We start from the raw sequence: 27,312 nt of genomic DNA, 5'->3' as shown, positions 1-27,312 counted from the left end.
TTCCCATGTTCACTGCAGCAATATTCACAATAACCTAGATAAGAAACCCTTTTGAGTGTCCAACAATGGGTGAATTGTCATACAGTTTGGATATTTGTCCTCTCCAAATCTCATGTTGAAATGTGACCATCAATGTTGGAGGTGGGCCTGGTGGGAAATGTTTGGGTCATGGGGGCAGATCTCTCATGAATGGCTTGGTGTCCTCCTTCCCTGTGGGAATGAGTTACCTTGAAATATGGTTGTTTAAAAGAGCCTGGCTCCTCCTGCCCACTCTCTATTGCTCCCTTTCTTGCTGTGTGGCATGTCTGCTCCCCGTCTACCTTCCACCATGAGTGTGAGCCTCCTGAGGCTTCACCAGAAGCAGATGCTGGCACTGTGCTTCTTTTACAGCCTACAGAACCATGAGTTAAATCAACCTCTTTTTTAAAAAAATAAATAAATAAATTACCCAGTCGCAGGTATTCCTTTATAGCAATGCAAAACAGATGAATACAAATGGGTAAAGAAATTGTGGTATATATACACAGTGAAATACTATTCATCCATAAAAAGGAATGAAGCTGTCATTTGCAGCAACATGGATGGAACTGGAGGGTATCATGTTAAATGAAATAAGTCAGGCACAGAAAGAAAAATATGGCATTTTCTTACTCATATGCAGGAGCTAAAAAATCGGGTCTCATGGAGGCAAAGAGGAGAATGGTGGTTACAAAAGGCCAGGAAGAGAAGTTGGCGGGGGAGGTGGAAGATAAGGAAAAGCTGGTTAGTGGGTACAAAAATACAGTTAGAAGGAATAATTCTAGCATTCAATAGAATAGTAGGAAAATTATAGTTACCAATAATTTATTATATATTTTAATATAGCTAGAAGAGAAGAACTGTAATGTTTTCAACACAAAGAAAAGTGTTTGACATGGTAGATATCCCAGTCACCCTGACTTGATCATCACACATCGTATACATGTATCAAAATATCTCATGTACCCCCAAAATATGTACAACTACGACGTAGCAATTAAAAAACATAAAAAAGAGAAAAACCTGTTTAAGAAACTAGGTTTTCACATAAACTTCATATAGCTATAAGGTATGCAAGAGGACATTAATTAATGTCTCTGGGTCCCCATTTTTCTCATGGGAAAAGAGCAGAGGGAAGACAGGGTACCCTCTGTTTTTCTGGCTATATAGAGTCTCCCTAGATAATCACATCCACCATGATAGCATAACTGCTTCTCCAGATAGATATTCCCCAATCTACGTGGTCAACCAACATCCTTTTACTAAGCTCCATACTCAGATATCCAACTGCTTTTTAGACTTCTGTTTTAGAAATGAGTGTTAAAGAAGTACCTCAACCTTTGCATGTCTAGTAAGAGAAATTATTAGTTCTTTCCCTATACTTACTCTTATTCCTATATACATCTCTCCATAAAGCACAGTATCATTTACCTGACAGAAGGCAGAAGAAAACATCCTTAAATCTTCCTTTTTCCCCACCATAATATCCAATTAATTACCATAAACTGGTGGTATTAACTCCTTGATATCACACTGGTTTGTCCCCTCCACTCTTTGCACTGTCACTGCCTAAGTTTAGGCTCATACCATGTCTCAAATGGATTACTGCAATTATTTACTAACTAGACTCTGACTCTAGGTCCACGCCCCTTCAGTCAATACTTTTAGAAACGTTCATCTGATCACATTGCTTCCAGTGTGCTCAAGAGTTCTTACTAGCTTCCCCACTGACTTATGATCATGATTCTCAAGTGAAAATATGGAGACTCCAGGAAAGCATGGTCCCTTAGTTAAAAACACTTGGTACTACCAACTAGTGTAACTGATAAAAACAGGCCCCTTGAGTGTATTTAGGAGGGGTTGGAAATTATCAACACATAGCAAAAGGCCAACCTAGGGATCAACCAAGGAAGTCTGTGCTCTGGGTCCTGCTCTCCTCTCCAGTCTCATCTGTCCCAGTCCACATCCTTCTCTCTTCCTCCCCAACACAGACTCTCCACCCATTTGGATTCTATTTGCAGTTCTCCAAAGCTGTTGGATTGTTTTGTGTGTTTTACTATTTGAAATTAGGGCTCTCTGTCCAGCATTCTCTTTTCCCACTTGTCTACCTCACAAATACCTACTTAACTTTTGAGGCTTGCATTAAACAAAATGTAATCAAAGGTAATTTTTTCCAAGAAGTCTTTCCAAGTCTCCACTATGGAACTGACAACTCCTTGCCATGTATACCCCTATCACCACACCAACGGTTCTGCTTTACATTCACTGATTGTTTATAGATCTATCTTTCCTTATGGAAGTGTAGCTTCCTCAAGTGCAGGGTCTGTGTCTTATCACACTAAATCTGCAGCCCCCAGTATAGTACCTGGCATACAGCAGTGCTCAGAGAAGGTTTACTCAATGACTGACAGGATATATAAGGACTCCACTGGCACTCATAGTCTCTGGGTGAAGATAGTCTAAAAACATCTGCATGGAAGAGGGAAGGAGGAACAGCTGATGATAGAGAGTTGAGATTCACCCTCAAACAAGTGGTTGTTCCCACACATAAGGGTTTAGGAGCCAGGATTAAGGTGACAACTGCATGCAATCAGCACCATTTGTTACATTCTTAACAGATCATCTTTAATCTTCTTGGCCTTAAAAGAAATGCAAGAATGATATGATCAATTCTACAAGGCTTAACAGAGAGTACATATTCAGTAAATATTATTAATTTGAATTAAATTGTTCTGGCCTGATATTTTGTGATAAAGACTTGAAGCTCTATGTAAAATCTGTTTCTAAAATTGAAGACCTCTAGAATCCTCACTGATAGTTAACTACATCCATACTGAGAATCATGACTCAAATTTGTCAGCCTTTGGAAATTTGTGATTATCCAACTATATATGTAATAAGAGTCGTCAAATTGCTTACACCTAAATTGTGCTATTGAAAGTTGAAATTGAAGCTCAGAGAACATGCATTTCACTGATAAAAATTTTAAGTCTTTATAATAGAGTCAGAACCTTAATAACAAGGATTTCACTTCAGTGACATTCAAGATTTTACACTATATTTTTAACACATCAGCCACAGCTACAATTATATTTATGTTAAGAGTTGCAGTTTGTCAAGTGGCTTGTTAGATTGTTCTAAATGTGTGCCTGGGTAAATTTTGGTTTATTAAACAATTATAAGTTGTCAGTCACTCTAAATGGATTTACTTAGTGATTGTATGATAAGTACCATACTAATCAGTTAGAGACCAAGAAGTTAGTCACCCTGATGTAGGCCTATTTCCACTTAAAATTGACAAGAATAATCTAGTGATGAAAAAGGGGACAGATACCTTAGAGGCAGAGCGTGGGCGTTAAGAAAGAACAGGGTGGGGGAAGCTCTGAAATTATATATCTTTGAAGAAAAAAAGAAGAGAGGGAAGGAAATTCAGTGAATTAAGTCTAGTGAATGTTGGTTGTGTGAAGAGGCATAAGGAGTCTCTGGAGTGCCAGTTTCCCCTATGCCCACCCAGACTTGATTGAAGACACAATTGCTGCACCTGACCTTTCACACATTCATAGGAAAGTGACATGATGACTCCTCGGAAATGGCTTCAATGCCCCTGAGAGAATGTTCTGGAAAGTATATTGTCTTGGGGGAATGGCAGTCTCTCAGAAAGTCACATATAGCTCCTGGAGGGGTAGGGGGAAGTATTTCTCTGTTGTTGACAATCCATTACTGTTGGCATAAGGGATGATTTCAGGGACCCACTAATGAACTCTCCTTTTCTGAATGGTTACATTTTAAGTATATTAGAAAAAACAGAGCTAGCACAGTAAACCCAGGCTGATTTTAAAAAATAGTGAATGGATTTAAAATCTAATTAAAGAAAAACATTAAACAGGGTACAAGTGATATGTAGATAGGCAGCCCTATTCAAGGTGTTCTGCAAATTACTGAAGTTAGAGAAACATTGGTATAAATTTAAAAAGAGGCAACGATTCTCAGATTTATAACAATACATTTTTTGGCCTATAAATCAGGAATCGGATAAAACAAATCTAAATCCATCAAATAAATAGTCTGAAAGTCTGGATAATGTTGCAGTTGCTTTGGTCTTGGAGTGTAGGTGCATGAAATGGAAACTCAGAAATATAACTAAGATTTCAATAGACTGCTTGACTATGAAGCTAAGAAAGAGATGCTGCTGCTGAAAATCATTTAGCACGATATATATGTTAAAAATTCAAGAATACTTACTTTCCTTTTTTAATTGTGTTCCTGCCAAGTAGTGGATCCAGGACTGGATCTATCGTTTCCTCGAGATTTTCAATTAAGATGACATCACCAAAGGCCAAAGCAGTTTCAATGGCATTCAAAAACCTTAAAATACAGTGGGATTTGAGATAATAAAATGTAAATTGGCACAAAATGTTAAAAAATTTTTAAATGATCAAATTATATTTAATGTAGATATTCTAAATGGGACAAACTTAGAGAAAACTATTTTATAAAGTAGTAGTTTCCTTCCACTAGATTACACAGAAATTAAAGATGAGATTTTAAGATACATTTTAGTCATATTTTCCAAGTGAAATTTAATAGTTTGAACTAATAAATCTATGTATAGATTAGTTGCTTGTAATAGCAACTGTAGTTGAAATAAGTGTAAGTTTTCCAACTATCATACATTTAAATTCATTTGATGGCTCTTTTTTAAGTAAAGTTTCATGTATTAAATGCTTTAAACTTGATCAAACTTTTATTTTTTTAAACCTTTACGTTTAGTCACTTAAAATGGTGAGCTATCATTTTATTTTGGTCTTACTTTCCACAAAATATCTCCCTACCAAAAATAATTTTCTCCAAGTATTCAGACAAACAAAAACTACGTCAAAAAAAATAGAGATGGTGGTCTCACTCTGTTGTCCAGGCTGGAGTGCAGCGGCATGTTTATGATTCAATGTAGCCTCAATCTCCTGGGCTCAAGTGATCCTCCTGCCTCAGCCTCTCAAGTAGCTGGGACTACAGGTAGGCACTACCATACCTGGCAACTTTTTTTTTTTTTTGGTAGAGATGGGGGTCTCACTATGTTGCTCAGGGTGGTCTTGAATTCCTGGCTTCAAGCAATCCTCCTGTATCAGCCTCCTAAAGTGCTGGGATTACAGGCATGAGCTACTGTACCTGGCCTAAGAACTACATTTACTTGTATAACTACAGAAATTTCTTATTTCACTCTACGTATAAAAAGAGGATGGAAGGGTCAAGTGAAATATCCATAGTTCTAAAATAATTTATTCAACATTAACTGAATAGCAACTGCATGCAAGACAGCTTTCTATCTATCAGACAGTATTATCATGATGACTCAGTAACAGAAATTCTTGGAGTAGATTCAGGTCTCAAAAGTGACATGTAAATCTTGACTAAGATAATAAATTAACTTCAGGCACCCAATGTTGGGACTTGTAGCCATGTTAAGATCCTTCTATAGGCGGAGTATAGATTTAGAAATATGACCGTAAACATCATTAAGCCTGGAGGCACCCTTGACAATTCTTGTGTTACTATCCAAACACTCCAGAGAAGGAATATAATATATATCCATTCTTGGCTTTAGAAAATTTACATGTTTTCCCCCACAGACACAATGTTTGTTCTAACCTTCAATCTTATCTCTTCTTCAGATAACTGGATGCCATCCAACAAGAATGCCTTTTCAACAGAGATACTTTATATGAAACATGAACAGGCAGATAAACAAATAGCACCAAATTGTAATACATCAATGTGGTGGAGAGGTCTAAGAAACATCACGCCTTTATAAAAATCAGACCCACTTCACAGCAGGTAAACAGAAAGCCAGTCTCTTCAAACTTCACATACCCTTTCTGGCCCAAATGTGTGACTTTCAGGTCCATTCCATACTTATTCTTGATCCACTTAATTCCCTGTTGCTGGGGATCTATCACCAGAGGCCAGCGCTCACAGTGTGTTAGGATAGCGGCATTTTCGGTGGACATTCTGTCACTGGGCAGTCCTTCGTTATTCCAGGCGGCAATTGTAGCATCATCCGTCAACATGGATATCAAGTCCAGGCCTTCGGTTAGTGGAATGGAAACCTTTAAAATCAGAGTTGAATGCAACAAATTGGCCATGTGGCAGAGAGAGAAGACAGACAAGAAAAGAAGAGAACAAAGTCATGAGAAAGTAACCCTAGGTAAACACATGATAATTTTCTGTGGATTCTCAGAAGCCAAACACAACTCATCATTAGATGCAATTTGACGTGATAAATCCAGTATTTACATCTCAGAATTCTGTGAACTGTGGGATTCAACATCGGTTTTATCAACTGCATCTACTGGGCTTCAACTGAGAGAGACTTTGCCCCATACTTAGGTAAGAGTGAATTTACACCCCAAGAACAATGGCAGGACACCAGAAATGTATTTGCCCATGGAGCAATCCACGCCCCCCACCCCCACATAAGCAATGCTAAAATTCAGTATCTTGCTCAGGCACTTCATTTTTTTTCTATAGACCAATGCTACAAAGAGATGACCTATCTCTCTGGGATGGATTAATGGAAAGTATTCAGTTCACTGGAACACCATCAACTCCTCAGTTGTGCAAAGGAACTTAGGATGTCACTTCTAGGCTGAGAGGAAATTATCTATGCCTTGATTGCATTGCAAAGTAAGGGGTTGGGGAGGGGCGATCGAGGAGGGAGGGGCAAGTGGGGTGGAGAGAGCAATCCATTTTAAAGAATAAGGATACTTCTTTATAAAAATTGACAACAATAAATAACGTTGTGGCAAAAATTGTATTAAAGAATGTATATGTTCACTCCGCCAGTCATCAATCACCAAACATTTATTGAGCATTTTCTATGTACATGAAACACTGTCTAGAGACACCAAAATGTGCAGGATGAAAACCTAGCTAGCCCCCTAGCTTGGTGGGGTGGTTAACGTGGAAGCATGCCTCCATAAGAGACTGTAGTAAGAACCCTACCTGTAGTAGGTAGGGGAGGCTTTATCAGCATTAACAGTTTGGTTCATTGGTTTGTCACAGAGCTTCAAAACAAAATGCTGAAAGGATTCCCACATTAAGGCTGGGATGCAATTTGATATGAATATAGGAAAAGTAGCACAATATTCTTACTGCCTCTGACTACAATGCTATCTTAAAAACGAATCAAACCCTATCTCCGAGTGATATTGAACAAGTCTTGATATCTGACTTGATACACAGTTCCCTTAGAGACATAGGCAATTTGATCTTTTAGAATAAGCACTCTTCTACCTGCAAGAGGTATGTGCTTTAATTTGTTACCTTCTACTTAATACAAACAGCTGAAACAATTGGGGGCTGTAACTTTGATTTCTGAAGCTAAAAGGACTAACAGAAGGGGCACCTGCAGATCTCATATCCAAAATCAATAGTTTGAGTACCTACTCTGTGCAGAGTAGAGAGCCAGGGATCAAAGAGAATACCAATCTCCCCCTTTTTTCCTGCTCAGTAGGGGAAATAAAACTCAGTTCAATATAAATGAAGAAATAAAACCCATCTTAATATAAATGAAGACACCTACATTAAAGAATATCATAACTATAGTGACTACTTTGAGACTCAAATTTTTAGGATGTTTTAATAGTATTGTGTCCAAATAACCAGCAGCATAGCTACATACAGAATTTTTTTCATAAAAATATTTTTTGATAGTTATAATACAGGCATCATTTTCACATTAATATTAACCTAAGTGTAGGGTGAGGAAAATAAGCATCATTTCATATACAGGCAAGCGCCATATGATATTTTGGTTAATGATGGACAGCATATACAACAGTGGTTTCATAAGATTATAATGGAGCCGAAAAATTCCTATCACCTAGTGACACTGTAGCCATCATAATGTTGTAGTACAATTACATTATTTTAAAAATAAATTTTGTGAAAAAACCAAACACCGCATATTCTCACTAATAGGTGGGAATTGAACAATGAGATCACATGGACACAGGAAGGGGAACATCACACTCTGGGGCCTGTGGTGGGGTGGGGGGAGGGGGTAGGGATAGCATTGGGAGATATACCTAATGCTAGATGACGAGTTAGTGGGTGCAGCGCACCAGCATGGCACATGTATACGTATGTAACTAACCCGCACAATGTGCACATGTACCCTAGAACTTAAAGTATAAAAAATAAAAATAAAAAAATAAAAAAATAAAAAAAAATAAATAAATAAAATAAATTTTGTGTAGGCTAAGTGTAGAGTGTTTACAAAGTCTACAGTCGTATACAGTAATGTCCTAGGCCTTCACATTCACTCACTGACTAAACCAGAGCAATTTCTAGTTCTGCATGCTCCATTCGCGATAGGTGTTCTATGCAGGTGTACCAATTTTAGTCTTTTATGCTATATTTTTTGTATATCTTTTCTATATTTGGATAGATTTAGATGCACAAATACTTACCATTGTGCTACAATTGCCTACAGCATTCAATAAAATAACATGCTGTGCAGGTTTGTAGCCTAGGAGCAATAGGCTATGCCATGTAGCCTAGGTGTGTAATAGGCTGTCTCATCTAGGTCTATGCAAGTACACCAAAAGACATTTCTCAGAACATATCCCCTTCATTAAGTGACATATTAGAGTATACCTTCTTTTTATTACAATTAACTTGTCTTTTCAGAATTTCTTGGAGTCTGCAGCAAGGAAAATGGGTTTGGAAACCACGTGCAAAGAGGGAACCCTTTAAGTTCAAAGTCTGCTTCTAGAGTCAGACTGTTGTAAGGCTCCATCTAATTGCTCTATTAAGTAGAGTCAACATGTTGTGAGTCAGGATGTTACTATGAGGTGGAGCTGAAACAAAAAAGGAGGCTCACTCTTTGGAAAAGAAGCATTTGCTAGAGAGAAAAGACAAGGCTGGAAGCACACGCCACGAGCCAAAGTGAAATTAGTTATAACACCAAATGCCCATCTGGCCTCTAAAAACTGACCAACTGGCATATTCGTAAGAAAAAAGGGTAATTTCATGTGGAGGTAATACTGCCAGTTTCTCCTAATGTTACAGTAACGTAACAACTCATGTTTATGTAAGGCTTTACCTGTTCACAAAATTTATTCATATAGATTCATTCTTTCCATTTCTTCATTTAACCCTTACAAGAGTTGTGCAAGGTAGATATCTCTATTGTATTGCTTAGGACACAGAGGCTTAGCATTAGTGCTTGTAATAACTAATTAATAACTAATAACTAATTATTGGCACTAATAACTCCATGTATTTGCTCTGTCTATAAACTGCTGGGTCAAAGCAATGAGTGGAGTGCAAAGGCTGCCTTGAACTTGCCTATGACTCTGTCCATCTGCCCAGCAAACAACAACTTTGGATGGAAACAACTTTGGAAAACAGTGTAATTTGAACCCTCAAGGCCATGTATGCCCACAGTCCCTGTCCTTTTCAGCCACTACCCTCTGTGTTACTGTTTGCTCCCTGTCCCATCCCTCAAACTCATGCCCCATGGTTTACTTTCTGACAACCCTTCCCCCATACCCTTTAGTATCTTAGTCTTGTTTGGACCAAATTGCCTTATCTTCTCTACCTGCTTGTCTTAAGCAAAACCAGGCTCTCCCCCAAGGGTAATGGCCGTCAACCCCAGGCTGGATACTGGACTTACGAGAGAGCTTTAAAAAGCTGCCAAGAGGCCTGGCCCTTCCCCCAAGTGATTCAGCATCAACAGGCATCAATGCATTTCAAAAGTTCCCTCTCACATGATTTTAACAGGAGGCTGGGGTGCAAGAGCCATTGTTCTAGAGTCTCATTTCACTTGAGGGCCTTCTGAAGTGGAAAGAGTTCATTTTCCTCCCTTCCCACCTCTCTCTCTCTCTTTTCTTTCTTTTTGAAATAAGGTCTCACTCTGTCACCCAGCCTTGAGTTCAGTGGTGCCATCATAGCTTGCTGTAACCTCTAACTCCTGAGCTCAAGTGATCCTCCCTCCTCAGCCTCTTTGCCACCACACCTGGCTGGGTTTAAAAAAAATTTTTTTTCATATAGATAGTGTCTCACTGTGTAGCCCAGGCTGGTATCAAACTCCTGGCCTCAAGAGATCCTCTTGCCTTGGCCTCCCAAAGCACTGGGAGACGTGAGCCACCACACCCGGCGGACAGTTCATTTTCTTAATCCCATTACTGAAAAGTGGGTGTGGGAAAGAGTTGCCATTCCTCTTTCTTCCCTGTAAGTCAACCCAAATCATGATTCTTCCATCCTTAAGTCAAAATGCCACCTTTAAGACCCATGGACTCCAGATATACAATCTCCAATCTATTTCCCCATCTTATGAATGATATAGCTATTGGTCTTTCTCGCCTTTCCAAGTTCTGCTATCAATCCTTGACAACCTCAGTGCCCATGTAGATGATGATTCCACTCTCTGGCCTTGACATCTTTCATGTTAAAGCACTGTATTTCCTTTCTATTCCAGTTGGGGGAATTGGGGGAGGAAGGGGATGATATCAGAATCACCAGGGAAGATTATACAACACCCCCATCCCTGGCTTCCGATATGCACATCCCCAACCCCCATGATGGTGATATGTCTTTGGAGGGGTATTAGAGTACCTCCTTTTTTGATGGGAAATGTAGCCCCAGGCTTTGTAACAATCTGAAATTATTTCATCATTGAAACCTAAAATTCCTGTACCCAACTCTTTGATTATGATTGTCTACATCTCTTTCACATCTTTAAACATAACACTTACTCTAAATACTATTAAGACACCAGGACTTTACCCTACTATTTACAGTTTTACTGCGGTAAAATATACTTAACATAAAATTTGTCATTTTAACCATTCTAAGTGTACAGTTCAAGTGGCATTAAGTACATTCACATTGTTGTACAACCATCATCATTATCTAGCTCCAGAACTTTTTCATGTTCCCAAACTGAAACATACCTATTAAACAATAACTCCCCATTCCTCCCTCTGCCAGCCCCTGGTAACCACCATTCCACTTTCTGTCTCTGTGAATGTGAATGCTCTAGGTCCCTCGTAAAGTTTGAAGTATTTGTCCTTTTTGGCTTAATTTTTTTTTTTTGAGATGGCATCTCACTCTGTCACCCAGGCTGGAGTACAGTGGCGCGATCTCGGCTCACTGCAACTTCCGCCTCTTGGGTTTAAGCGATTTTCCTGCCTCAGCCTCCTGAATAGCCTGGATTACAGGCACCCACCACCACGCCTGGCTAATTTTTAGTAGAAAGGGGGGGTTTCACCATGTTGGCCAGGCTGGTCTTGAACTCCTGACCTCAAGTGATCTGCCCGCCATGGCCTCCCAAAGTGCTGGGATTACAGGCATTAGCCACCAGGTCCAGCTGTGACTGGCTAATTTCAGTTAGCCTAATATTGACAAGGTTCATCCATGTTGTAGCACATACCAGAATTTCTTTCATTTTTGAGGCTGAATAACATTCTATTGTGTATTTATACCTTATGTTTAAAAATCCATTCTGTCCATGGACACAAGAATCGCTTCCATCTTTTGGCTACTGTGAATAGTGCTGCTATAAACAATGGCAAGCAAACATCTGTTTGAATTCCTACTTTTACTTCTTTGGGGTATATACTGAGAAGTAGAATTTCTGGATCATGTGGCAATTCTGTGTTTAAGGTTTTGGGAAACTTTACCATACTTTAACACTAACTTCTGGCTAACCTCCCATCTCTTTTCAGCCTAAAATGCTCCTTCCGTTTCTTAACTCTTCTGCTAGTCACTGCTTGACTTTCCTCACCTCCTTTCTTTCTGGCTTACCTGCCTATAAACCTGGCTAGATTTGGCATTCTCTTTCCTCTCTTTTTACTCCTAGACTTTGAGTATTCTGATGAAAGCTTTATTACTTTAAACTTATCTTGTCCAAATACGTCTTGGGTTTCTTAAAGCTGTGTGGCGACTCTTACCATCTACTCCCCTGTTGCCCTTCACAGGTATTTTTGATATTTTTACCACTCTCCTCAAAACTGTTCTTCTGATTTCAATTTCCTTTGGTTTGGCCAGCTTGCACTGCATTTTCCTACTTCCCTAAAGTAACGGAGACCAGCAGGTGTGAGTGCTTCAATTTTCTAATAATATCTGTGCCCATGTCCATCTTTGTCTCCATACTCCAGAAAGGGCTGGATATATAAACTAAGAATCTGTTTTAATCAATTGAGATGACAGTGTTGTATAGAAAATAGAGTCCTGGAAATCAGGAGGTCTGATTTTCTATTCTCTATGACAGAAGTGGAGTCATTTGTCTGTCTCAGTTTTCTCATTTGTACAAGGAGTATCTTAAACTAGATGATTTTACATCGTGCAAATCTATTACTTCACTTTGCTTATGGGTTTGAATTTTCAAATTTAGGGTAAGCTACTTTATACTTACATACAAAATGCTACACTTTAAGTCTGAAAGTAGTCTTTTAAAAATCTTTAACAAATAACCCATAATATCAGTAAGAAAACAAAAAGTTTCATGCTATTCAATAACATGATGATCTGAGTTTGATTTCAGTTATCACTTCTGTTTAAAGCACTTTTCCAACTATAACTCTAAAGTTTACATAATTAATTTTTATGTTCTTGTTGAAACCATCACTAAAATAAGAAAATCTATTTCCATCTTTCACCATATGCAAAAATCAAATCAGGCCAGGTGTAGTGGCTCGCACCTGTAATTCCAGCATTTTGGGAGGCTGAGGCGGGTGAATCACCTGAGGTCAGGAGTTTGAGACCAGCCTGGGCAACATGGTAAAACTCTATCTCTACTAAAAATACAAAAAAATTAGCCAGGTGTGGTGGCGGGTGCCTGTAATCCCAGCTACTTGGGAGGCTGAGGCAGGAGAATCACTTGAACCTCGGGGGCGGAGGTTGTAGTGGGCTGAGACTGAACCATTGCACTCCAGCCTGGGCAACAAGAGGGAAACTCCGTCTCAAAAAAACAAAATGTAACAAACAAACAAAAAACAAAACAAAAACCAAAAATCAAATCAAAATGGATTAAAGACTTAAATATAAGACCTGAAACTATAAAACAACTATAGGAAAAATTGGGAAAATGCTTCAGGACATCTGGGCAAAGATTTTTTGGTTAAGACCACAAACAAATGCAAAAGTGGGATCGTATCAAGCTAAAGGCTTCTGCTCAGCAAAGGAAACAACCAACAGAGTGAAAAGATAATCTACAGAACAGAAGAAAATACTTGCAAACTATTCACCCAACAAGGCATCAATAACCAGAATACATAAGGAACTCAAACAACTCGATAGCAAATAAAGCAAAAAACTTGATTGTAAAATGGACAAAGTTCTTGAACAGATATTTTTCTCAGAAGAAGATATACAAATGACCAATAGGTAACATGAAAAAATGCTCAACATCACCGAGTCATCAGGGAAATGTAAATCCAAACCACAACGAGATATAATTTCACCTCAGTTAGAATGGCTATTATCAAAAAGACAGAAATATCAAATGCTGGTGAGGATGTAGAGAAAAGGGAAAGCTTGTATACTGCTGGTGGAAATTTAAATTAGTACAGTCACCACAGAAAACAGTATGGAGGTTCCTCAAAAAAATAACTAACTACCATATGATCCAGCAATCTAGCTACTGAGCATATACCCAGAAGAAAGGAAATCAGTATGTCAAAGAGGTACCTGCACTCCTATGTTTACTGCATCACTATTCACAATAGCCAAGACATGGAATCAACCTAAGTGTCCATCAACAGATGGGCAGATAAAGAAAACATGATATACAAGCACAATGGAATACTATTCAGCCATAAAAACAATGAAATCCTGTCATTTCCAGCCACATAAATGGAACTGGAGGACTTTATGTTAAGTGAAATAAGCCAGGCACAAAAAGATAAATATCGTATGTTCTTACATGTGGGAGCTAAAAAGGTGGATCTTATGGAGGTAGAGAGTAGAATGATGGTTACCAGAGAACCGGAGGGAGGGAAATGGAGGAGAGGGGATGCAGAGAAGTTGGTTAGTAGGTACAAAAATACAGTTAGATAGAAGAAATAAGTGCCAGTATTCAATAACACAGTAGGGAAACTGTAGTTAATAATTTATTGTATATTTCAAATAGCTAGAAAGGAAGAATTATAGTGTTCTTAACACAGAGAAAAAATAAATGTTTCAGGTGATAGATATCTTATTTACTCTGACTTGACCATTACACATTGTATACAGGTATCAAACTATCACATTACCCCAAAAATATATATGAGTATTATAGATCAATAAAAACATTTTTAAAAATAATGAAATATTTATTATGAATTTTGTAAAAATAAGAAAAACTGCAGCACATGAGAAACAATTTCACCATGGAATTTCTGGTCAGTTCTCATTACAGACGTCCAAAAGCGCCTGGCATATACATGGGTTTTACTACTGAAATTTCAATGTGATCTTTCTACCTGCTGACAAGGTAAGGAACTGAACTTACCTTCTGTTGAAGAAAGGGAACCCACTTGCAGTGCACCAGCTCCTGGCGATACTGCCTTGTGAAGGGTCCGACGTAAGACACAAATGCTGCCGTGAGAAGAACATCTCCACAGAGTGTCTTCTCTTGAGCTTCAAAGGACTTAATGGATTGACCCCAGCGAATCTTCTCTGACTGAAAGATGAAATTACTCAGCTGTAATTGCAGGCTGAACGTCAACTCCACAAATGCTTAATGCAATTACCTTATGGCAAGGTTTACGTCCTTCCACACAGTCACTATAAGGAACAGAGTGTAACGGGTTGGTGTGACTGTTACAATCTTTCATGTGTTTGAAACCCATCATTATGATGGAGTTCTCATACTCTCCTCAGTGGAGTTTATCACAAAGTGACATTAGTTCTTTAACATCTCTTCTCACTGGACATCCCAACTCTTCCATTATGATTGAGGTCCTTCTTGAAAGGCTGACAGTCTCTCCCCTGTCCCTCTGGGAATGGAAGATGACCAAGAGCTGTGGCCAAGAACGAGTGATGTTAAGATTATTTATTTATTTGACAGGGTCTGGCTCTATCACCCGTGCTGGAATGCCATAGCACCATCTTGGCTCATTGCAACTTTTACCTCCTGGGCTTAAGCCATCTTCTCACTTCAGCCTCTCAAGTAGCTGGGACTACAGGCATGCACCACCACGCCTGGCAAATTTTTGTATTTTTTGTAGAGACGGGGCTTCACCACGTTGCCCAGGCTGGTCTCAAACTCATGAGCTCAAGCAATCCACCTGCCTTGGCCTCCTAAAGTGCTGGGATTACAGGCATGAGCCACTGCACCTGGCCTGATGTCAGGATTTTTTAATGTCAGCCTGGCTGCTCTCCATTCTTCCCACTACACTGCCCTAGTCAAACTTTTTATTTACTTACTTATTTTTAACATGCTGGCAATGGTCTGATTACAGACAAAGGGAAATGACAAACACAACTCTTCTTAATTAGTTAAAACATAAAGCTGAAATAGCCATCTATCCTGGATTCTACTAATTAAAGAGTAGCATTGATAGTTACTAAACTCAGGTTAGTTTTCTAATATAATCATTAAATCAGTGGAGGAAGCTATGATCTATGTAAAAAGGTGGAAATCAGGACTTCACAATACTCTCCAAGAACGCTGTTGAAGTCCTTATAGCTAGTTGGATGGCCATTTAAAATCTGATTTACAGGTTAAGTATCTGAAGACCTTAATATTGGATTTGAATAAAACTGCAATAAATATGTATGGATTGACTGAACTGCAGGGTAGTTCACTAATTTATTTTGTTTCAATGTACACTAAAAATACATTTTAAGAACACGCAAATTAATAGAACCTGAAAAAAAATCAGCAATTTGTTAGTACAAGCAAAGAAGCACTCTATGGAATTTTGCTTTCCCCATGAAAGTAGATTGACCACAGAAAACAAAAATGACGTCAGAATGGATTGGAATGCCAGTTCCCTGCAAGCTATCTTAATATCTACAACCCTGAGGTCGGAGGTCATGAAATTAGCATGTGAAAATGGTTATCAAAGTGGTTTCAAGATCTCCCTGCTTTGCTTATTAAAGATCACCCCAAGTTAACTATACAATTAAACACTAAGAAACTTCAGCTCTCTAGCCCTCTTTATAAAATTTATTACTTTCCTTCCTCAGCCATAGACAACATATCCATTAATTTTCAGGAGGAATCGCTCATTCACCTACCTTCCATCTTTGTTGTTTTTGGTTTGTAAAGGATAAACAATAAAATGTACCCAACTCATTCTCCAAAACAGCTTTGAAATTTGAAGATTCACTAAACATAGACTGATTGGCTATCGAAATCGTCAATAATTTTGCTATAGTATCCATGCAACATAAATCATTACTGACATTGGCTAACAAGGGTTTAAGAGTTGGAACATGTCCTGTAATAAATTTCAAGACAGTTAAAAATCACTATAATTTTATTCTAATGCATTATAGATTGCCTGTAATGTCATCCTAGCTGGGGTGACCCATTTCTAATTTTGAACAGCTGCTCAGCTCAGGAGTTAGTTAATGATTAAATATAAATTGCCTGATTTATTAGTCTGAATGGCTGAGCTTCCAGGTCAATGCGATATAGACAAAATCATCAGTCTTGATGTTTTTCAGAAGTTAACTGTCTCCTGTTCTAGTCAGAAAGAATTTATCCTGAAAAAGATCTGACATCTTCAATTAATCCTTTAAAAATATATTTTTTTTCTTAGTTAACATGATACAATTTTCTTTTCCATTCCTAGTCTAAATCATCATGAGTAAGTCAAGTCTTTGGAAATATTGCTATATGTTAGACACACATGGTAGGGCCTACTTTTCCCTTGACAAAACTTTCAGACATTCTGTAACTAGTCCAGGAAAACAGTCTAATTATATAACAGTTTTTCTCAGGTACCTCACAAATGGTGAACTCTTCCAACTGCTTAAATCTTAGTACTTTAAATGGAAGTAGTTGTAAGTACTAGTACTGGTGAAATTTCTCAACTCACCTAAGAAGAGCAAGTCTTCAAAAGGCTCCAGAATTTTAATACAGGAGGCTCCCAAAACTCACCCATTTAGTAATTTATTCATTCAGCAAATATCTAGTGATGCCTATGACATGCCAGGACTATTCTATATGCTTGGGATCAAACAGTCCACAAAAAATGGTGAAGTTTCCTGTTCTTGAGAAGCTCATATTTCAGTTGGGGAAAAAAAGACAAAAAAAAGTATTTGTGCGTATGCACACATGTACAACTACGTTCGTGCAATAAATGCTATCAAAAAATGGTAACAGAGCAGGTGGAGAAAATAGAGATGCGTATGTGTGCATGTATGTGTGTGTGTGAATGAGTGGGGGTCTCATGTGTGTTGGATGAAGGCTCTTTTATGTAGGGAGGTCAGAGAAAACCAACTGATAATGAGAACTTTCAGCAGGGCCTGACAAAGTGAAGAGCCAGTGATGTGATTGCCTGGGAAAGGCTAACACACAAAGAAGGAACGTGCCTGGAAGTATGAGGGAGAGACAGAAGGCCAGTGAAGATGGGGCAAGAGAGAAGTGGCAGAGGTGAGGACAGAGGGGTATCCAGGAGACAGATTATCATGTAGGGCCTTGTAGGTCAGTAAAGCCTTTAGGCTGGACTTTGAGTGATTAATTAGCTATTGGGGAGTTCTGAGTGAAGGAGTGATGTGAATGTACTTAAGTTTGTAAAATATCACCGAGCTACAATGAGGGAAATAAGCTTTAGGAGGTAACGGTGGGGCCTGCAGAGGTACCCTAGGGGAGAGATGCCACAGCCTGGACCAGCATGGTAAGGTGAAGAGAATACGAAGTGCTGGGATTTGGAACGAACCTGAAAGGCAGAGTCAATAGAATATCTGATGGACTGGATGTCAGAAAGCGTCAAGGGTGATTCAAAAGCTTCGGGCCAGAAAAACTGGAAGAACAGAATTGCAGTTATTGAGATGGAATGGAGAGAGGGGATTTGCAGGATGTATTATGAGTTTTTGCATAATGAACTATGCATTTCAGAGAGATAGTGTATTTAAACTTGTGGTGAATTAGTTAAATTTGTGGTAATAAATTAGGGTTTTAAAAATGTACTATAGGCTGGGCGCGGTGGCTCATGCCTGTAATCCCAGCACTTTGGGAGGCTGAGGCGGGCGGATCACGAGGTCAAGAGATCGAGACCATCCCGGCTAACACGGTGAAACCCCGTCTCTACTAAAAATACAAAAAAATTAGCCGGATGTGGTGGCGGGCGCCTGTAGTCCCAGGTACTCGGGAGGCTGAGGCAGGAGAATGGCGTGAACCCAGGAGGCGGAGCCTGCAGTGAGCCGAGATGGTGCCACTGCACTCCAGCCTGGGCAACAGAGCAAGACTCCGTCTCAAAAAAAAAAAAAAACAAAAAACAAACTACTACAAGAAATGAGGCTATCACCTAGCCATCCCGAAACACGTACCCCCTCGTTTCTTGCTAAGAGAACCCTGAATCTGAACAGGATGGTCATGTGCCCAGTCCCATGAGATGAACAGTGACTTGCTAAGCCAATGATGATAGCCCCATTCCCCACTTTTCCAGACTTTTTTTTTTTTTGGCAGGAGGTGTGGGGTGGAGTTAGCAGTTTATCTAGTTCTGACTAAAGAAACTTAAGTGGGAGTCTGTCAGAGACATTTCGAGAAAAACATCAGTTTTTCTCATAAAAGGAGAAAACCCCAGCTGATACAGATTGTTCCCTTTCTCTACTGTCTCTTTGAATCTGAAGGTGTAGCAGACATCTTGAGACCATGAGGCAAAATGCATGAGGGTGAATGTCCACTTGCTGAGCGTGGAGAGGCAGAGGGCAACAAAGAGCCTAGGTGGCTGATCACTAATCACCAGGATCAACACTGATAATGGTCCAGCCTTAGCATTTTTTGTAATATGTGAAAAATAAGCTCCCGTTTGTTTGAGCCACTGTAAAAGTTTTCTATCACCTCCAGCCAAATGCATTTCTAATAGTGCAGTTACATATTTTAGTGCAGTTATATGCTTGTCAGCTAAAGGCATTTCTAATAATGCAATTATACACTTTTTAGTTACACATTTTATTACTTTTTAGATATATATGTTATATGCTTTCTAATAGTGCAGTTACAGACTTTATACTTTAAAAAGTAACTGCTTTATTGAGATATAATTCACATACCATAAAATTCACCCATTAAAATATACAGTAGAGTGGTTTTTACATTATATATATATATTATGTATATATATATTTGCACAATTATCTCCTCTAGCTAATTTTAGTACATTTCTCTCACCCCAAAGAGAAACCACGTATCCAGTAGTAGTCACTCCCCAAACCCCACACCCTTGTCCAGCCCATGGCAACCATTAGTCTATTTTGCGTCTATAAATTAGCCTGTTCTGGACATTTCATACACAGGCACATTCTGCCTGTGTATCACATGATATCACATACCATGTGATATGTGGCCTTTTGTGTCTGGCTTCTTTCTTTTAGCATGATATTTTCAAGATTCATACATTGTAGCATGACTCAGTATTCATTTTTATAGATGAATACTATTAACATTATATGGATATACATTTTATTTATCCATTTATCAATTAATGGACATTTGGGTTGTTTCTATTCTTAGCTATTATGAATAACGCTGCTATGAACATTGCATATGAGCTTTTTAATGGACATTTATTTTCATTTCTTTGGGGTATATACCTATGAGTAGATGATTGCATCATGTGGTAACTTTATGTTTAACATTTTGAGGAACTGCAGAACTGTTTTCCAAAGACGCAGAACCATTCTACATTCCAACCAGCATTTCTCCATAGCGTTTGCCAATACTATTACTGTCCATATTTTTTATTATAGTCATCCTGGTGGTTATGAAGTGGTATCTTGTTGTGGTTTTAATTTGCATTTCTCTAATGACTAATGGAGTTGAGCATCTTTTCAGGTGCTTACTGGCTATCTGCATATCTTTTATGGAGAAATGTCTATTCAAATCCTTTCCTTATTTTAAAATTTGGTTATTTATCTCTTTGACTTTTGTTAGGAAATACTTGAACGTACATTATGTCTTTTGAGAATCATCACTACCTTGTAAGGGAAACGTTATCCACATCCCTGTTTTAGATACAAGAAAACAAAGTTGAAGACGTTCAGTGATTTCCCCACAACTGTTGAATGCCACGTTGTAGAGCAAATAAAATCTGTGAATACTGATGTCAAAGAACGTATGTTCCTCTACCACTCATGTTCAAGCAAGAGAATGTCAATAAGAATTACAAAAAACCTTTATCTAATGGAATAACTATTAATATTAGCATGTCAGTCACCTATAAAAAGATGTAACAACAAAAACATAAACCAACCAGATTTAACTTGAAAGAAATCATTTGCTGGTAGAATTCAATGGCAAATGTATATTAAAAGGATCAGACAACAAACAGTTCAATTTCATAATTATCTAGAAGCCATCCTGAGTTTTACAACCTGTTTTAAGAAAAACATGCTTTATTTTTGTTTTTAAAGGATTTCACAACGTGGTAAGAAAGAAAGGAAGAGAGAAAGTAGAAAAAATAGGTACATAACCCACCCACAGCTGATGTACTCCATTGTCTTAAAGTGGATACAAGACCACTAAATTCTGATAAAGTATATGTCTTCCCTGTTTTCGTTGGAGATCAGACTCATGGCACATTGAGTTCAGGACTATATATTAAAAGATATGTACTTGAACATTTCTTCCTTCTGGTGAGTTACAGCCACAGGATGAGTGATTATCAAATATTATCCTTTGTTGTTAATTCCACGTCTATTTAGTTATTATTGATGGCAAATAATAAAATCCCCACAAGCTGATCTGAACATTTTAGTTAGAATGTTTGGAAGAAAAGGTTTAACTTGCCTCAAGTTCCTTGACAAGTCTGTTAGCTAATTTGATGGTTTTGTTGGTTTGGTTCACCTCTTCTTGACACCGGACTTTCTCAGCTGTTGCTTTTTCAAATGAAGCTGTGAGTCTGCTCAGATTTCGATCCAGATCCTGAATCAGAGTTGAATTAACTTTTGAGTCGTTTTTAGTTAAAACAGAGAGATTACCATCATCTTAAAACATCTGTTACCGTAAGGTAAATGGACAAACCTCTTCCCCCCATTAACCTTTGCCCCTTTACCATACGTATTTTAGGGAAGAAGGAAAAGAAGGATATAATGAAATAAACACATCAGTGCCACCATAAACTAACAGTTCACGATGTGGTCTTCTCCCCTTCTGCCTCCACTGGGCAGAATGCAGGGAGCGACTGGGGTGAATGGATGTGCGCTGAAGATGCAAATACGCCGTGGGTGCACTATCATCCCCCTGTGCTCTTGCACCCAAGCCTCATCCTCCAACCAGCTTTATTAAAGACAACAGTGACTTGTTTGGCTTCTCCACCCACTGATTCTTTTCTCTTTGGGTTCATAATTCAGGCAGTGAAGAGGGGTGTTAATTACTGAGCCCTTTAGACCCAGCTTCGCCAATCGGATTTTTCTTTTTCATTTTTTTTGGAATGAGTATTGCTCTGTTGCTCAGGCTGGATGCAATGGTGCAATCTCAGCTCACTGCAACCTCTGCCCCCCAGGTTCAAGTGATTCCTGCGCCTCAGTCTCCCGAGTAGCTGGGATTACAGGTGTGCACCACCACACCCGGCTAATTTTTGTAGATTTAGTGGAGATGAGGTTTCGCCATGTTGGCCGGGCTGGTCTTGAACTCCTGGTCTCAAGTGATCCACCCACCTTGGCCTCCCCAAGTGCTGGGATTACAGGCACGAGCCACTGTGCCTGACCCACATTTTTCTCTTCTGGACGTAGGGACTGAAACTCAGAGATAATCCATTGTCTTTAGCATTGAAAGACCTGGGAGGATGTGTGAATCAGAGGGCTTCATTTGAAGAGGGAACACCTTCCATTGGGGCACAGAAGAAAACAGAGAACACCATTGTGGAGAAAGAGAGAAGGACGAAACGGACGTAAAAGAGAAGCAAGATGAGAAGTCACACAGCCCTAGAGACTGCAAGAGAAGTTCACGGCAGCTTCTTGTTTCCTGGATCTCTTGGGTCCCCTGGTCACCTTTTGTCCATGAGTTTGTCTTTGTGTCCTTTTTGGCTAAGGTATTTTGAATGAGCTCATATAACTTATAGACAAAAAGTCTTGACTAAGATGTCAAATGCTTGTGAGACTCCTCACTATGGTATCTTGCTAGCATATTAAGTTCCAAGAAACCTAATAAGATTTATAACATTGCTTTTGTAGATGCATGCAAAGTTCCAAGAAACTTTAACAAGAAAACTTACAGAATATAATCTATTAATAATTTAGAGACAGACTATATTTGTCGATGACCCAGTTATTTCACCATTACTTTATATTGCTAAAGCAATATGTATATATACACAAATATGTATATACATCAAATTTAAGATTAATATGCAAAACAGCATTAAATTTATGAGAATTGATGGAGATATTATACATCACCAGTTAGAAATAAGATTGAAATATGGCCGGGTGCGGTGGGTCATGCCTGTAATCCCAGCACTTTGGGAGGCTGAGGCAGGCAGATCACGAGGTCAGGAGTTCAAGACCAGCCTGGCCAACATGGCGAAACCTTGTCTCTACGAAAAATACAAAAATTAGCCGGGCGTGGTGGCGGGTGCCTGTAATCCCAGCTACTCGGGAGGCTGAGGCAGGAGAATTGCTTGAACCTGGAAGGCAGAATTTGCAGTGAATGGAGATCATGCCATTGCACTCCAGTCTGGGAAACAAGAGCAAGACTCCGTCTTAAAAAAAAAAAAAGAAATAAGATTGAAGTAAAAATATTACAGGTCTATTCTGGGTTATTAAGAGTACTTATAGTTTTACCAAACACAGAAGCACATGAAGGCTCTGGTATCAGACTCCTTGGGTTGATATTTGGATGCTGCTACCAGCTAAGCAGTATCAAGTTGGGGCTATTTATTTACCTACTCTATGCTTCAGCTTCATTATCTTAAAAATGGAATTAATAATGTTACGTAGCTCAAAGGGTGTTTTTTTGAGGATTAATTTTGATGATTTATAGAATAATATCTAGGACAGTAGAAGGCAATGGTTCTCAAAATTTTTGGTTTCAAAACTCTGTTACATTCAGAACCCTAAAGGGCACTGGTTCATACAGATGATATCAAGTAATATTTGTGGTATTAGAAGTTAAAACTGAAAAAAATTTAAAAATTAATTAATTTAATATTAATAAGCTCACCATGTATTAGCATAATTTTATTAAAAATAACAATATTAACAAACAAAAATAATGAAAAATGGCATTTAGATTTTTGCAAACCTAATTTTAATGACTTATTTAACAGAAGACTGTTAGATTCTTATACCTGCTATTGCATTCAATCTGTTGAGGTGTTGCATGTCATACAGCAGCTGAAAAACTCTGCTGTATGCTTGCTGGAGAATGAAGGTGAATAAAGCAGACAATGCCTTATATAACTTGCAGGTGAGGAAACTGAGACAAAGATCAGTTGAGTGATTTGCTATAGTTTCACTAGCAAGTGAGTGAAAAAACAAGGCTATGAACCCAAACCTTCTGAGTCCTGGACCAACTTAATGGAAGGCATTTCACAAAATAGATGTTTGAGAAGTTCCAGTTGTGAAGAGACAGAGCAAATACTTCCAGGCTTCCCAGTCAAATCACACATGGTACACTGTATAGTTAAGAGTATCCAGCTTTGAGTTTAAAAATGTCTTGGTTCTGCCAGGCACAGTGGCTCATGCCTGTAATCCCAGCACTTTGGGAGGCCGAGGCAGGTGGATCACCTGAGGTCAGGACTTCAAGATCGGCTTGGCCAGCAGGGTGAAACTCCATCTCTACTAAAAATACAAAAAATTAGCCAGGCATGGTAGCACAAGCCTGTAATCCAGCTACCCAGGAGGCTGAGGCACAAGAATTGCTTGAACCTAGGAGTCAAGTTTGTAATGAGCTGAGATCGTGCCACTGCACTCCAACCTGGGTGACGGAATGACACTGTCTCAAATGAATGAATGAATGTCTTGGTTCTAGTTCCTCTGCCTCTTACTGACCCTGGTGGTGTGGGCTCATTTTTCACTTTATGTGAGCTTTACATTTTCTTATGTGTAAAATGGGACTACTCCTAGTAATACCTACTTCACAGGTAGGTGTGCTATGGAATAAAATGTGTCTTAATGCATGTAAAATATGGCACAGCACATTCAGCAAGCACATGGTAAGTTAGCTTGGTGTGCAAATATCACTGGAGTTTATTTCAAATGGGATACAAATTCCCTTTGGTTCATTTTTTTCATTGAATGAATACGTAACTTAATGGCAAATGTTTGGGTAAAAGTTGGCCCTTGGCATGTAACTCTTAAGGGCATTAGTGAATGTTCACCAGGAATAAGTACTAACCTGGTATAATAGCCAGGATTCCAAGCATGCTTAAAGGTGACAATCTACTACTTTCATAGGAATGTCTAACTGTTGATTTGAGCTTACATTGACTGTTTTATGTGTATTCAGAGATTTGAAAGGAACACTAGTGTCTCACATGAATACAGTTAATATAAACATAAATGTGTAAACTGTACATGTACTAGAAAAAATAGTTCAAGGGCTGGGTGTGGTGGCTCAAGCCTATAATCCCAGCATTTTGGGAGGCCGAGGCGAGCGGATCACCTGAGGTCAGGAGTTTGAGACCAGCCTGACCAACATGGAGAAACCCCGTCTCTACTAAAAATACAAAATTAGCCGGGCATGGTGGCGCAGGCCTGTAATGCCAGCTACTTGGGAGGCTGAGGCAGGAGAACTGCTTGAACCTTGGAGGTGGAGGTTGTAATGAGCTGAGAACGCGCCACTGCACTCCAGCCTAGGCAATAAGAACAAAACTCTGTCTCAACAGGAAAAAAAAAAAAGTTCAAAGCAAATATATAATCATCAAGATGATTTTACTCTAAAATAAGTAAGATTAAGTTTCCAAAACATTTTCTGAGGGACTCTTAATATTGCTTGTACCTTTCTCCTTGTTTTCAAAAAACTTTTCTCTATAGAAAACTCTATTCCTCCTGTTTTTCTTTTCTCACCACCCATTCTCTCCTTCATTTATTTTAATCTGACTTTCATTCCTATCACTTTTTTCTTTGTTCTTCTCTACCATTTTACTGAAACATGTGATCTGATAAACAAACTTTATTCTGTCAAGTTACTAATCATTGTTTGTAAAATAATAATAATAATAATAACAACTAACAGTTACTGATCCTCTAGCAAGCACGCAGCACTATTCTAAGTATTTTACATGTGTTAATGCATTTGATCAGTTCGGTAAGTCTCAGAGAGATTTTTTCATTTTATAGGTGAGGAAATTAGAGAGTCAATGAGGCAAAAAAGTTACTCAAGCTCACAAAGATGGAAAGTACTGGGCTAAGATGTAACACGTGATGTTTGGCCCCACAGCCTATGCTCAGATGCACTGTGGTATCTGGCCTCTTTACTATTTGTTCCAGGTGATGGTTCCCTTCCCTCCCTTGGCCGCCATGATAACAATCTCTCCTGGCTCCTCATTCACCTTCCTAACCATCTCTTTTTCTTGCTCTTTCAGATATCATCATTCTGTACCCAGTTTATAAACTGTTTATAACCCAAGTTTCTCTCCTTGACTTTCTTTTGTTTTCGTTCTGCTTCCCTCATCCATGTTCATTCTGCTTCCAGTCTCTTCCCCTGTGTTCATTGGCCCAGAGATATCTTTCCAAAAGGCAAATGTGATCAATTTATCCCTCCTGCGCCCAACTGCAGTTCTTCAATTGCTCTCCCTGTCTGACAGTGGCAGTTCTCATATATGGCTCACAGATCCCTACTGGGGCTAGTTTATTCTGCTAGGGCCCACTGAATCTACGTTCGCCTTAATCATTGTCTATAACACGGTTAAAAGAAAATACAACTACTATTCATGACTGTCAGGGACTTTTTTTGGCATTAAGAAGAGTCTTCAATATTAGGGAGCTTAGTATATTCTGGCCTATAGGACAAACACTTACCTCTTAACCAACACCTTGCAATTTCCCGTGTGATCATGTCCCTGCCTCACTTTTCACCACAAGTGACCCCACACACTGACATTTATACTCTACTCTTCAGTCATGTTGAGGTACTCATTGTCCACAGGACACGTGACCCTCTTTCTTGAAATGCCCTTTCCCTATCTTCTGGGTGAAAACCTATTCATCTTTTAAGACTGGATTCAAGAGGAAGCTGCTCCTCCAAACCTTTCCTGAGCACCCAACCCCATCCTCACGTGCAAAACTGACCAACTCCATTCTTTGTGCTCCAGGGGTAGCCAACGCAACCTCCCTTGGCAGCACTTAGCAAATTAAACAGCATTTAGTAAATCTGTAAGATTTTTCAGAGCAGGGACTGAGCCTTCTGTGTCCCTCCGACTCCAGTGCCTAGTCCTGTGTTACAAAATGTTCGTTGATTGCTAAAAGGAAAGTGAGTCCTTCAACTAGAACAAATAAACCTTTTAATTAAAATATAAAATATGGTTCTGTTTGTTAATTTAACTAATAGTTTTTGAGTTCCTCTCATGTGTCAGGTGCTAGGCATAAAAAGTTAAAAGACTTTAAGGAGCTCCTAGTGTGGAAGACAGAAAGGAAATGAAAGTTCGCATGTTAGGATGAGGTGTACACTGATGTGTAGGGTGTGTGGAATAACAGGGAAACTGATCAAGTATTTTCTCCAAGGAGTTCCCCTAAAGTCCAAGCTTGATCTAGGAGAACAGGGAGAATTAGCAGATGATAAAGTGCCAGATCCCAAATAGCTTTCAGTATTAGTACACAGCAAAGGTCAGTACCCACTAGGTACTAGGTACTAGGATCTGCACACCAAATCTAGCAGCCATCTGGTTTTGTGTGGCCTATGAGTAAAGAATGGATTTTACATTTTTAAATGTTAGATGTAAAAACAATTAACCTTTACCTAAGAATAGTTGTGCAAAAGTTTGAGAACACAAAGGGATGTCACCAGAACGGCAGAGTGGAAGTAATCTGGCTTCACTCTCCCCTACAGAAAACCCAAAACAAATATCCAGTGCTAAGACTGTCACCAGCAACATCCTGGAACTCAGAGACACTACCCAGAGCCACAGAGAAGTAAAAAACTCTGAGCAGCAGAAGAAAGAACGTCCCTATTTGCAATGCCCCTACCAAAAT

General features: G+C 38.9%; 2 protein-coding genes across 3 annotated transcripts in view; one reads left to right on the top strand and one right to left on the bottom strand.

Moving 5' to 3' along the window:
* CDCA7L (cell division cycle associated 7 like) overlaps positions 1-5,888 on the top strand; it is a 131,726-nt gene extending 125,838 nt beyond the window's left edge. For both annotated transcript variants that reach the window (XM_063606196.1, XM_034963783.2), the window contains exon 10: positions 5,688-5,888. In XM_063606196.1, coding sequence (XP_063462266.1) covers positions 5,688-5,691 — 4 coding nt within the window. In that variant the 3' untranslated portion in view covers positions 5,692-5,888. The remainder of the gene's footprint in view (positions 1-5,687) is intronic.
* DNAH11 (dynein axonemal heavy chain 11) overlaps positions 1-27,312 on the bottom strand; it is a 358,159-nt gene that overhangs the window by 79,431 nt on the left and 251,416 nt on the right. Inside the window, exons 62-65 of the mRNA XM_055115753.2 lie at positions 20,965-21,103; positions 14,516-14,682; positions 5,887-6,122; positions 4,261-4,383 (exon numbers count right to left, since the gene is read on the bottom strand). Of these exons, the coding sequence (XP_054971728.1) occupies positions 4,261-4,383; positions 5,887-6,122; positions 14,516-14,682; positions 20,965-21,103 (665 nt within the window). The remainder of the gene's footprint in view (positions 1-4,260; positions 4,384-5,886; positions 6,123-14,515; positions 14,683-20,964; positions 21,104-27,312) is intronic.

This window comes from Pan paniscus, chromosome 6, assembly GCF_029289425.2.
Source record: "Pan paniscus chromosome 6, NHGRI_mPanPan1-v2.0_pri, whole genome shotgun sequence".
Lineage (NCBI taxonomy): Eukaryota > Metazoa > Chordata > Mammalia > Primates > Hominidae > Pan > Pan paniscus.
This window is presented reverse-complemented; position numbering and strand designations above follow the sequence as displayed.